The sequence below is a fragment of the Merops nubicus genome, unplaced genomic scaffold (assembly GCF_000691845.1).
Source record: "Merops nubicus isolate BGI_N331 unplaced genomic scaffold, ASM69184v1 scaffold46604, whole genome shotgun sequence".
Lineage (NCBI taxonomy): Eukaryota > Metazoa > Chordata > Aves > Coraciiformes > Meropidae > Merops > Merops nubicus.
This window is the reverse complement of record NW_008604450.1, coordinates 1-12,430: the sequence shown is the minus strand read 5'-3', so window position 1 is coordinate 12,430 and position 12,430 is coordinate 1. Positions and strand designations below refer to the sequence as shown.

General features: G+C 47.5%; 1 protein-coding gene across 1 annotated transcript; it reads right to left on the bottom strand.

Annotated features, from left to right (window-relative positions):
* Nucleotides 1-2,811: 2,811 nt before the first annotated feature.
* On the bottom strand, nucleotides 2,812-5,806 carry MRPL14 (mitochondrial ribosomal protein L14). The gene is given in 3 exon segments (XM_008938992.1): nucleotides 2,812-2,980; nucleotides 2,982-3,275; nucleotides 5,733-5,806. Coding segments are annotated over 3 exon segments (447 nt in total). The 3' UTR covers nucleotides 2,812-2,901.
* Nucleotides 5,807-12,430: the final 6,624 nt, after the last annotated feature.

Genomic DNA, 12,430 nt, shown 5'->3' with positions numbered 1-12,430 from the left:
AGGATGGGTGGGAGCAGGCCGAGGGCTCATCCCTGAGCCAGGCCCTTTCCCCTCCGGGGATGCTGCTACCCCAGCGCCTGGAATCTGCCGAGCACAGAGCTGTCACCACGCACAGGGAACTTCTGAGGAGGCCACGTTCCTCCTTCAGGAGAGAGGGGTAAAAACTGCAGGAGATGCTCCACGGGATATGCTTAGCTTAGCTGTCTGCATGTCTGCTTATTAAGCTCTGAGGATAAGGATTTAGTTCCACATAACAGTTTACTTAGAAATAAAGCATTGCTCCACATTTTAATCTCAAGTATGCTGCATTGTCTTGCCCGCTTCCTCTCATGCCCTCTCCCCACGACCTCTTCCCCAGTGAAATGCTGGAAAGTTATTAGCAAATATTCTGTGAAATATTTAATATCCAAACAGCAGGGTCTGTGCATCTCATGAGAGAGTCGTAGCCCTTATGGTCAGGACAAGAAAAACAAGGATTGTTTGCAGGCCCCCAGGTCCTACTGGGAGATGCTTTAAAGCTGGAGCTGTTGCCAAGCAAAAATCTCACAGTAAAGCAGCCCTTTGAATGGCTGGGACTGACTTATTCCAGCTTGGGATGGACTCCACTTCCACTGTGCCCACAGCCTGCACACAGAAATTAAATACCTCATACAAGCACCATTTGAAAGTGTATTTTCTGGCTCTGTGTTAGTGGAAGCCATCTTCCTCTTCTGTTCTCAAATGGGTTTACACTAAAGAAGTCTGAGCTCCTCCTGTCTGCAGGAAGGGCGTGACAGACATGTCAATTGGTTTATGATTTGTATATATAAAAACCTATACAGGTATTTGTTCGTATTTATCATGGCTGGGGAACTTTCAGAGGCTGCAGAAGGTTTTCTAAAGCTAGACCACAGAGCTGTTAGGTGTAATAAACACTTTCCCTAAAAATGCATAAAAGCATAAAACCTTTTCTATTCAAAATACTTCCATCCTGATATCGGGATGGGCTTTGAAAAATAATTAAAAAAAAAACATCCACACCTAAAGTGGGCTGTGAAGATTTATCTGCTGATGGCAGGGCACAATGCTGATTCCCATCCCTTAGCCAAACTTGAGCAGATCAGCATCCTGCAGCCCTGCACAAAGCTTCCCCGGTGCCAGTATCAGACCCATGCACCCAGCACTTGCTAAAGCTCCTTGATCCTGAACAGAGCCTAGCTAGTCCCACTCTGCTCCTGAAGCCAGGGTGGGATGTGGGCTGGCTGAGCATCAGTGCTCCTGCCTGCCAGGCTCTTTATGCCTGCAGGGCAGGCACCAAGCATCATCAAAGGGCTGGGAAGCTACTTGTAGAACAGCACTCATTCCAAAAAAAAAAAAAAAAAAGAAGCCTGGGATCATCCCATGCTGATCTGAGAAAAAAATTCAACCAGGGGAAAAAAGGCTGTGAGCAATGCCCAAGCAGTCAGGCTGTGCCATGCCCCTGTGACATGAGGCAAATCCCACCTAAGGGAGGGAGGGAGGCTCACCACTGTGACTGGCACACCGTTTGTCCACTGTCCTGCTCAGCAAAATGGCATAAACATCACCTCTGAGCATGGAACGTTTCAGACACCTATGAAGCAAGCAGGCTGAGGGCTTAAGTGAATTTAATTTTGAAGTATCATCTGCATTACCTGGAGGAATGGAGTACAAGGGGAGCCAGGGCTCATCTTTTCCATGGACAGCGTGGATTCTGCAGTGGGGAGCACAGGGCAGATACATCTGCCAGGAGTAACCAGCTGAAGTGTGGAACAGCTCAGCACTGCAGTCTTCAGGTCCTCACACAGGGGCACAGTAGGGGCCTTTCCCAGCACAGCAGGGAGAGGAGGGGAAGGAAAACACAGCCAGCCACCGATCCCACCAGATCCATGACAAGTTAGTTCAGGGGCCTGAAGCTGGCCAGACTCCCACTGGCTGCCTCCTTCACACCCTCTTCCTCAGCACTGCTTTTTCCAGGAGTGCTCAGCCCCAATGTCCCTTTATTTGCCACAAGTACCAGGTTTCTCTGCTCAGCTCCAAATAAAGGCAGCTGTTTGGCTTCTGGATCACAGCTGCCCCTGAAAGCAACACAGTTGCATTTGCCCACTATTGTGCCCAAGCTTAGGAAGCTGGGCAACAGCCAGTCTCACCAACTGACATCACAGACAATGTCTGACAGAGTTCCAAAAAGCAGTCCAAAAGGAAGCTTCTTTCTGTGGATCTTTCAATTTGAACCCAGCTCTTACATTACCTGCAGAACACCACTTCCTGAGGTTGGTCAGGTGGAGAACATAGCCTGCATCTCAAACCTTCCCCCTTCACCTGCCCTTCCTACTTCCACATTGCCATCTCTGGCATACCCCATTCAGCCACACACTGATGAAGCTGCAGGCAGTCATACTCTCCCAATTTGGATTCCTCCTATAGATTTTTCTTACACAAAGATGTAGAAAATAATCCTTGTATTGAATGTGCTCAAGGCACCAATAGTTCATTGTGTGTCTCTCCTACTCTATTACATACGAATCCATTTTGTAGACCCCAATGTCACTGGGCCACTGCACTTTGTGTCGCTCCTGGGAAACTGAGAAGGGCAGAAATAGGGAAAAGAGAGGACAAAACAGGAAGAATTTTCATTTTCTCCTTTTAATGATTACAGACCAAATTAATACCACCAGAGCAGTAAGCGTGAAGGACATTTCCCAAACACACTGCAGATGTTCTGTGAAATACATCCACCTTCTTTTGGAGAAAAACAAGGTATTCCAACATTTAACCTAGTTGCTTGTAATTTCTTAAACACGAAGAGAGAGTCAGCTTTTCCACATTTCTCTATTTTCTAGTAAAGGACCAAGGAACAGCTACAGTATGAAGGGATATAAGCAGGATTGCCAGAGACCTTTCTTAGCTTTCATACAAAGTTACGGGCAATGGCCAACACTTTGGAGAACTCTCCTTCTCTCTGTCGCAGAATGTAGGGTATCGGTACTTTTATTCTAGTCCCTATTGGATTTCCATTGTCTTCTATGAGGACCACATTGTTGGAATCAAATCTAGGCGTCATTGTTGGGCCAGGCATCTTGTGCCCTACAATTAAAGCCTTCTTCTTTTCTCCTTTGATAGCCAGCAGGATGGTATCTCCGACTTTGCCGACTCCAGTCTTGTTATACACGTGGATGCACTTGGGCGGCCGGTGGTACGGCGTGTTCCCCAAGGAGCTGTTGTCCACCACTCGCACGCGGGTGAGCTTCTGTATCGCCTGGCACGCCCCCGTGACACTAGCAACAGACAGGGAGGAACAGAAGGGAGATCTGCTCAGTGACCCTCGGGGAGCAAGGGCAGACCCAGCCCAGGATCCTGTCGTTACACAAAGCACTCGGAAGGCGCCAGCAACACACACATACCAGATGGGTGACACGTTGACTGCATTCAACGTGCTCACTGAAAGCCAGATGCTACCTGGGGCTTTGCACACTTTGCTCAATGTCAAACATAAACCGACCATCTAGGGACTGAATGGTGGCGTGAGAGTGGCTTGCGTTTACTGGGCTTTGGAGCCACCACAGATGATTCCATTCAGCTTCAACTGACAAGCAAAATGCATGCTTGCTTCTGCTGCAAACATCCTACAGGAAGCTAAGAGTCAAGTCAGGGTGTTTCAGTCTTGTACAAAGACCTCAGCAATAAGGACTTTTCTGGCCAATCTTCTTTTCAGTGAACTCTATGAGGGTCTTGCATCTTATTCTGCTCTCAGTGAGCCCTCTAAGGTCCTACTGTGTCTGTGCTAAGCTGCCAGCAACTACAATCTAACAGATCATCACCTTCCCCACATGGGAGGAACCCAGAGAGATGTAGTCTCTTCTGTATCTTTGTGCTCTGTGGGATTATCAGGAGTGAGAAACAACAGAAATTAACTGCATGATACTAAGTTGTTAGATCTGACTCTGAGAACATTTGGGAACAGAAGGAATGCAGCGAGAAGTAATTCAGCCTCCCTTACAGGAACAGCTATTCTTTTATCCAGTAAGCTTAAATTCAAATGATTTGTTGCTTCTCTTCAAAGGACACCCAAACGCATCACAAAAGCAGGAAAATCCCTTCTACTGCTACATCTGCTTTGCAGAAGGGTACTAGAAATGTGCTGGCCAGATAGCTGCAGGAATGCCAAGCTGCTGTCAGCTGAACTACTCAGCATGTGAAATCAACCCAGCCATTCACCTTGTTTTGCTGAGCAAAAACGTCTACAGTAAATGAAGACCAACGGGGACCATCAGTCCTACTTGAAGACAGAGGACCTGTATTTGCAATGCTGTCTAAAAAAGAGCAGGCCATGCCCTGAGTATCAAAGATGGTGCAGATGGGCATCAGTTGAAGCAGACATGCTTACATGCAGTAAGTAAGACAAGGCTGGCTGGGTCAGTCTGCATGAGTCTAACTGTGCCAGAGGTCTAGTGCTGCTTTCCAAGATTTGTTTCCTGCAGCAGAGGCCTACTCCAGCTTTCCTCTACAAAAGGACACCTCTCTTCTCTCTCAGAAGTCACTCACCTCTGCAAGCAGCCACCCTCTCCCATCCTATCCCCTGGCAGGGACAGTCACATACCACACTCTCTACCCTCTGCTTGCCTGTGGCTGCACAGCAGGGAAAGCAGAAGGAGGCTGGAAAGGGACGAGACTGTTCTCACAGGAAGGAGAAGACCTAGGTGGGACCAAGTCCACAAGGCACCAACAGCAAACAGCTGCAAGTGTGATTGCCCAGGTATGACTAGACAAGAATAACTGCACAAGGAGGACTTTTTCCCCTCCTTTCTTCATTTCTGCCAGTCTTGGAGCAAAACCCCACCAGATCCAAAGCACGCTCACCACGAAGGAAAGGCTTCTCCATTAAGACTGCTGACATCCTGCAGTAGCACTGCTCACCTCTGTGGATTTCACCTTCCTCTTGCTGTTGGCATGTGTGTGTGTGTCCTTTAAGTGTCTCTTGGCCAATGCTCAGATGCAGCCTGTCCTCGATAGATCCTGGGACTATCACACAGCCATCAGCACTGTCTTAATCCCCTCTCTAGACCAGTCATGGGAATGACTATTCTCACTCTTTAAAGTGAAACCCTGACACTTCAAAGAGTTATGTGCTAGATATTCCCCATACCTACACCGAGTGTACTGCGGGATTAGGCACTAAGCTTTGTGCAAGGCATTATAAAATTTGAGGTCCACAAATATAAGAAGCTTTAAATGCCTTGAGCCTGGAAAAAGGACCAGAAAAAAAAAGAACCCAAACCAAAACAGACACTATTAAGGTACAAAGAAATAATTTTTCAGGCTACTTTTGATTGAAATAACTGAAATTATAAACTCTGGAATAATTTTAAACATGTAAACAGCTCTGTATCAGCAAGGGCTGGCTGTTGTTTTGCATTTGGCTGAGAAACACAGGCACTTTCAGCTTCTGCTTGCAGGCCCCTGCATAACCCTCAAAGCCCTAAAAGCCTTCTTATATGCAAATGAAAATGCAGAGTTCAGACCATGTTCAGACTGCCAGGAACCTGCATATGTTGTTGTGTACAGACTCACTTTACAACCTGTGAAGAGACAACTGTGAGACTTTTAAAATTTTATTATACTACACTTTTTGAATTAGAAATACTATCTCTTATGCTTGACCTACTTAACTGTATCTCTTTCCAACAGGAAATTGTCCCAAGAAAACAGGAGCAAAAGTAAGATTTGAAAATTACCTGAATTGTCGCTGGATCACTGTACTGCTTAGATGGGTGAAGGAGAAACCCAGTCGCCTGCTCAAGAGAGCCATTTGGCTTCCAGTCACCCACCCTGTGAAGGAAACAAGACAATAATGAACTCTGGAAAACGGACAGAATTTGTTTTGCTTCCTTTCCCTTAAGTGAATCAGACACTAGTGCCTCAGGACCTCTTTAGATGCTGCGATCCACAGCAGGCTGCAAAGCAGCTCAGCAATGCCTGCCTGAATTCAGGAGATGATATAATTCAGATGCATATCCCCCAAAGTTGGACTTAGCATCACTGCATTGTGGGTTCCTGCACACAGAGGTAGGAGCCCTTCTGCCTGCTCTGTGAACCATGTAACAACAAGCAGGTTAGAGAATTTCAGATGTGAACTAGTTTAGAGGCTGCGGTGACCAGTAAAACGACTGCCGCTACTTGTAAAAGCCACCAGTGTTACCTGTGAAGACAAGCAAAAAACAGAGATACTCCACAGACTGGCATCAGTGTCAAGAACCAGCTTGCTAGACCCAGCACTTAGGGCATGCTCCTTCTTGGCACACACAAGGTGTTCAGCAGCCTGTATTTCGAGACCGGAATCACACCGCTGCCTATTCGCCCTGTGAAGGCTGCCCAGATGAAGCAGTTCCCTGTAAATTGACAGTGCTCACTCAATCCAAACCAAGATATTACCCCAGCTGCAGCAGAGATAGCTTACAAGGGTAACCTCTACCTGAGTTTACCACAGCCTCTTCCCTGACTACATCCGTTCTGTCAGACTGGTGGGGACCAGCTTGCACGTGGCTTATCTGAAGCAGGATCCCCTTGCTAGACATGGGTTAGGAAGCGATGACCCAGTGAGCTATGCCAGCAGATCCAAGTCAAGGGAGGAAACAACATGGACCTAGAGCCTGTCCTCTTTTAGGCCAGCTCAGGTAGAGCTAAGACTTCCCATCTGACTGCAACTACCACTGTGTGACACTGTTTGCTTAGACCTTGGCAGTGTAACCACCACTTACTCTCCTCCTCTCCTTTCTGCAGTAAACATTAAAAATACATTGACCTCTTAAGTCCCTTTGTCAGTTCTGTTGAGCTTAGGGCCAAACTGTAACCACACACTTTAAAGCCATTTTCTTAACTTTTATTTTAAAAACAAATATAACTCTAGCGACAAAAAAAATACCCACAGAGCCTTCCAGCAGATGATGCCACAGCCGTTCTTATTACAACCAAGTAAAGCCCAGGCTAAATCCTCACTCTCTATTGTTTTTATTTTCCCCTAGTATGTTTGCTTACTTGGAGTTGTAGGTAATTTTTAAGGTTTCTGTTGTCCTACAGAGCACGTGATACCTGACAGGAAGATAAGAAGCACTGGAGATGTTTGCTCCAGCAATTTTGTAGCACACGATAGGTGACAAACCATCTCACCTGTCTTACAGGCAAGTCTGGGAGAGAATAGCAGCAGTCAAAGTTTACATTTATTTATTAAGTCACTTTTCAGTGGAATAGATGATCTCCAAATGAATTCAGAACTTCCCTTCAAACGTTGCCTGCACTGTCCCCTCTCTGAAATGAGACTCCAAGGCTGTGGTTGTGCCACAGCTCCTTACCTAGCTGTGTGATCCTAACAAAAACAAGGCCCTGCGGTATGTACAGGGCTGCTGGCAATCAAGGTCCAATCACCTGGACCTTGCTGGTGCTGCTAGAATTCCTGAGTCCCACTACACTGCCTTGCTGGCAGGGAGGGCAGCCCGTGTCCTGTTCCGTGCTCAGGTGTACTGCTTCCCCATGTGAAGCTCAAACCCAGTGGGTACTATTGCTCCTACTTCCTCCAGAATCACACCGAGGTTTTGGATCCCTCTAGAAAACTCACACAAGCAGCAGGAGCAAGTTGGCTTCTCTGCTGTCTTTGATGGATGCTTCCTGGGGAGACCAACTGCCACTGTCAACCCTGTCTCTGCTCCCCTGGCAGGCGTGGTGGCCTCGGGGGCAGCAGAGAAGGGGTCTGCTCATCCTCACCACTACGTAAGACCGACAGGAGAGGTCTGCTGGTTCCTGGCAGGGCAGGCGCAGCGCAGGCTCTGCCTGCTGTCAGAAGGTCAGCAACGTCAGGCCCAGCAAAGCTAGATGTGCTCAAGGCCGCATGTCAGAGTCCTAAAGCACTGCCTGAACTCTGAACTCACTCCCCACTCCTGGGAGGAGTCACACTTTGTTTCTACCCTGTGGCAGCAGTGAAGGTCTGAAGTTACAGAACTACCAGCAGGAGCATCAACAGCATTAATTGTCCAAGGACTGTTTATTTTTCCAGATGAGTCAGTACCCCCTTCTTTGCTGGGAGTTATTTCTCAGCACATTAAGATGTGTCACAAGGTAAGAAACTTTGTATGATTGATTGTTTGCTATGAAGCATCCTGTTAGGAACTGAGTAAACATGGGGGATGCTTCCAATGAGCAGTAAGGCCCGGGGTGGAGGGAAGAGAAGAATGCAGCTGTGGCATGAAGTACAGTATTAAGGGTGCAAGTGGGTTCACAAAGAGCGAATCACATGTTCAGTTATTGTAACATGTCAGCTTCCCTTCCAGAAATGAACAGCCAATTGTTTGGGTCTGTCTCCAGGTGCTCCTCAGCCAGACCCAGCCTCAACTTGCTCCCTCTGCAGCGGTGACCTTGGTCTCCTCTGCCCTCAGTGTTCCCCTCAGTGGAGTGGCTCACTACTTAAGCTCCAACGTTCTGCTCCGGAAACCACTCACTCTGTCGTGATGGGTGCTGCTGCACAAACACTCCCAGTGGGTGCCAGAGTTGAAGAGCCACTATAAAATGATGACAGCCATCAGCCCCAGGGCACCCAGCACCTCTCTTCTCCCCAGCACTGATGTAACCTTACACCAGTAAACCTTAAAAAGGCTCAGGGGAGGCTGCACTTAGCACAGGCATGGGGAACACACGTGATCCAAGTTTGCTTATGAAGGTGGCTCTCCCCAGGTCATCAGGTTCCAGTGCTTGGAGGTGTACACCCACAACCCTCAAGCACAAGAAAATTTGCAGGAATTCCCAGAAGTTCACTGTTGGTATTGCCCAACAGATACCAGAGTGCACCCTACAATACTCCGCGAGGGCAAAATGCCACCGCTGCTTAGTACTTAGTCACTAATACACTCCTGACCAAGGAATTACCTAGGAAAGGATTTTTGGAGGTCTTCTAGTCCAGCCTCCTCAAGCAGGATTCATTTCCAAGTTGTTCATTCTAAGCAAGAGCAGTACTTAAACAGATGCTGTCCTAAAATGAAAGGCCCAACAGAAAGACAACTACTGATATAATGTCAGCCACACGTAGCTGCACCAAAGGAGCAATGAAGAGCCATGCAGACAAACATCTTCCCAGTTCCTACCCTGCTGCCCCTAAATTCCAGCAGCGGCTCTATCTCATGGTTACAGAGACTCATTTCTTAAAACCAGAACCCTAGAGACGCTCTGCTTCTCTCCACTCCACATACCAGTTAAAAGTTAGGACAGACTTCTGACAGAGTATGGAGTGGGATTCAGAAAGCAGGAAGGAGTTTATTAATCAAATATTCACTAAAATAACCCAATTTCTGCTTCTCTGAGCACACAGTAACCTGCTGCAGCAAACACTCCCTTTTCGAGGGCCCTTCAGCCTTACCCCATTCAGTGCAACACACCGACATCAAATTCCAGCACTGCACAACACAAACCCTCCAGCAGGTACAAACCTCTGGAAGTTATTTACCCATGGCACCATTTTCAAGTGTCGTACTAAAGCCACCACCCACACGGGTTCTCCTTGAGACTAAAGGACTAGCTTATATTTACTGCAATCTTGAGTGGTTTTTGAATGAAGGAATTCTGGAAAATTTCATCCCATCTAACAGAAGCAGGCCACACAGCCTATTTTTGTCAAACACATGCAAACATACGAGTAGGCCACCGCAGGGAGCCGATACACAGCAAGGACATCTTCCAGATGAGGATGACAGGCCTGCATGCTCACTTTGAACCAACATCAGGGCACACAGTACCAAGAAAGGAAGCCCTGTGCCCCTCTAACACTCATTTCCATCACCTCCCCTATGCCGGCTCTAGCATTCATGTGAATCAGTCAGTTTTCAGCTGGATCAGTTCCTTGAGCCAACTCACCCCACAGCTGCACGAATGCGGGTGCGAGGGAATGTGGCAAAACACAAAATGGGGACGTCTTTCACTGCCAACCCAGACTTGCACCGTGACAGTATCTCCAGAGGAACACTGGGAGATTTGCACAAGAAAAGGATTCCTTTCATTTCAGCAAAAATACTGATGTGCTTCACAAGAAGGGTCTGTATGAATCTGCACTATTAAGGGAGCCATGGGAACACTTAAAAGGTCTGCAGCTGAACACTCAAGAGGCTGGTGCTCCTGACCCAAGTTTTTATCAGTGGTGTACACCCTCAAAAACCAGTCAAGGTGCTGTTCTTACCCTGCCTGCATCCTAGAGCAAACATACTTTTAAATAGCACTGTTACCTAGCAATCCTGTATTGCTTTCCTTTTTAATCACAAGGTTTGGAAAAGACACCTGCTCCCTGTATGCCCAAGGTCTGTAGTTCCACAAGCTTTCAGATATTTTTTTCCTTCTCTCTGCTAGTAACTTATCCACACCAGCAGGCCCCAGGGAAAAGCAAGGGATGTTTGAAGGGAAACGCTGAGGCCTACTACCCAAAGTCTGCTGTCAAATATACAAAATAAAACAGGGAGAACAATTCTTCACTTTAAGAGTAGTAACCCGATCTGCACAGCCAAACAGTGGGAGCCAACACCCCCTTTATTCTTCAAAGAGACCAAAATAGGCATGCTCTGGCCACCACAAAGATTTGTACTGCATCTGTCATCCATCATTAAAACGCAGGAAATAAATCCAAGACAATATGCACGATGCAAATACCTAAGCCCCTACTCCACTGCTGCAGGTTTATTTATAGCCCGTCTGCCAGGGTGAGCTACAAAAGGCAACTGTGAACTACGGGACTCGATCCATTCACAGCTCTCCTCATAAAGGAAAGGATGTGATTAAGGGCTTGTGTGCGTTAAAAATACACAAGATATTCATTACCAACACATAATTGGTTTTACGTTAATGACAGCCAGAAAGGCCAGGATTCACAAAGAGGAATTAAGTCTCTTCGAATTCCGTTTATGAATAGGATTAGCTATTAAACAGGGTATTTACTGACCCAAGTTACCAACAGAAACTCATTACAGGTACAGCTGTTAACAATTCTGAAGCGAAACACGCTAACCTCATTTTCCAGATCACAATCAGGAAAGGCAGATAAAAAGAGCTGAATGTCTTTAATAGAAAACGTACTTTTGGCATTTCAAGTATCCAGAAGTCCCAGCTGTAAGGTACTCCTATTGTTCTAGCATCCAGGCACCAGAAACCATTCTATACATTCCTATTCACAGCACTAAAACAGGCAGGGATTATTTCCAGTGCACCAACAGGAAATTAAGCTACAGAGAGGACAACTTCCTATGTGAGGGCAATGGAAAGGAGCAGCAGAGTAGGTACCTAATGCCAGAAGTCCTGCTCTGATACGGTCTGTGGGGCTGGAGGCGAAGGCCAGTGAGGGCCCTCCCTGTCTCTGCCTTCTGGAGTTACACGTTAATTCAGAAAACTGCCCACACTCATAACAATGCTCCTACCACCTCTCAGATGTGTCTTACTACTTTTAACTGTATCGAGGTCTCTGGAACAGGACAATAGGTGGCAAGCCACAAGAGCAGATTATGTTCCCAGCCCTGACCTGGATGACTAGGTCCCAACCAGCAAGGTGTGACCACAAACCAGATAGCAGTGAGTGCAATGGGGGGAGCTGTGGCAGAGTGGACAGAAAAAAAAGAGAAGGTGGGGAGCTGTGGCTCAATCATAAAAGAAAGTCAGGAATCACTGGCCTAGGCTAGTTTTTGACAGAACAGAGAATGATAGTGGCTCCAAGCCTTCCTGATAAAGCTAAATCAAAAAAAGGATGCTTAATACAGGCAGAATTCAGGCTTAACAGAAACCTGACCAGGAGACAAAAGGCACACTCATGCCACAAGGCAGCACAGAGCTACCTGCTGGAACAAGCCTTGCTTCTCACTCGAAAGCTTCCCTTAACTCAGCTTCTCTCCTGCTAAACAAGACCCTCCCAGGCAAACGTGGAGAACTCTTGAAGCAGGCAAATGACCATAGGTCAGATGAACACACGCCCTGCTTCTAAAAAAGCTGTCTGCCCGTCTTTTACTACAAGAAGTAAATCTTTCTGCTTCGAAGAAACCTGTCACGCTGTCTTCTTCCTCAAATCGCCTCCCCTTACTCACTGGACCTCCAAAGGACTTTTCTGGAGAATAACCAGCAATGCACAGCCTAGTGCCCGCACTTCCTGAGTCCCCGTGACACACACGGCTAAATGCCGCGCTTGTCAGGACACAGGAATTTCGGCCCAACTTAGCTGCATGACTTACTCCTACCCGCACACGCCTCAGCCCGGCAGCGCCGCTACCGCAGTTCTGCAGCAACAAGCACACACGTGCGAGGGTATCTGAACGCGCTCCGTGCTCTGCTGCCGCCCCAGGCCGGCCTGCCAGGGCGTGGGCAGGAGCCCAAGGGGAGCAGAGGCTGCTGCCCGCTGCAGGGGCGGCTCAGCCCGTGCGCAGGG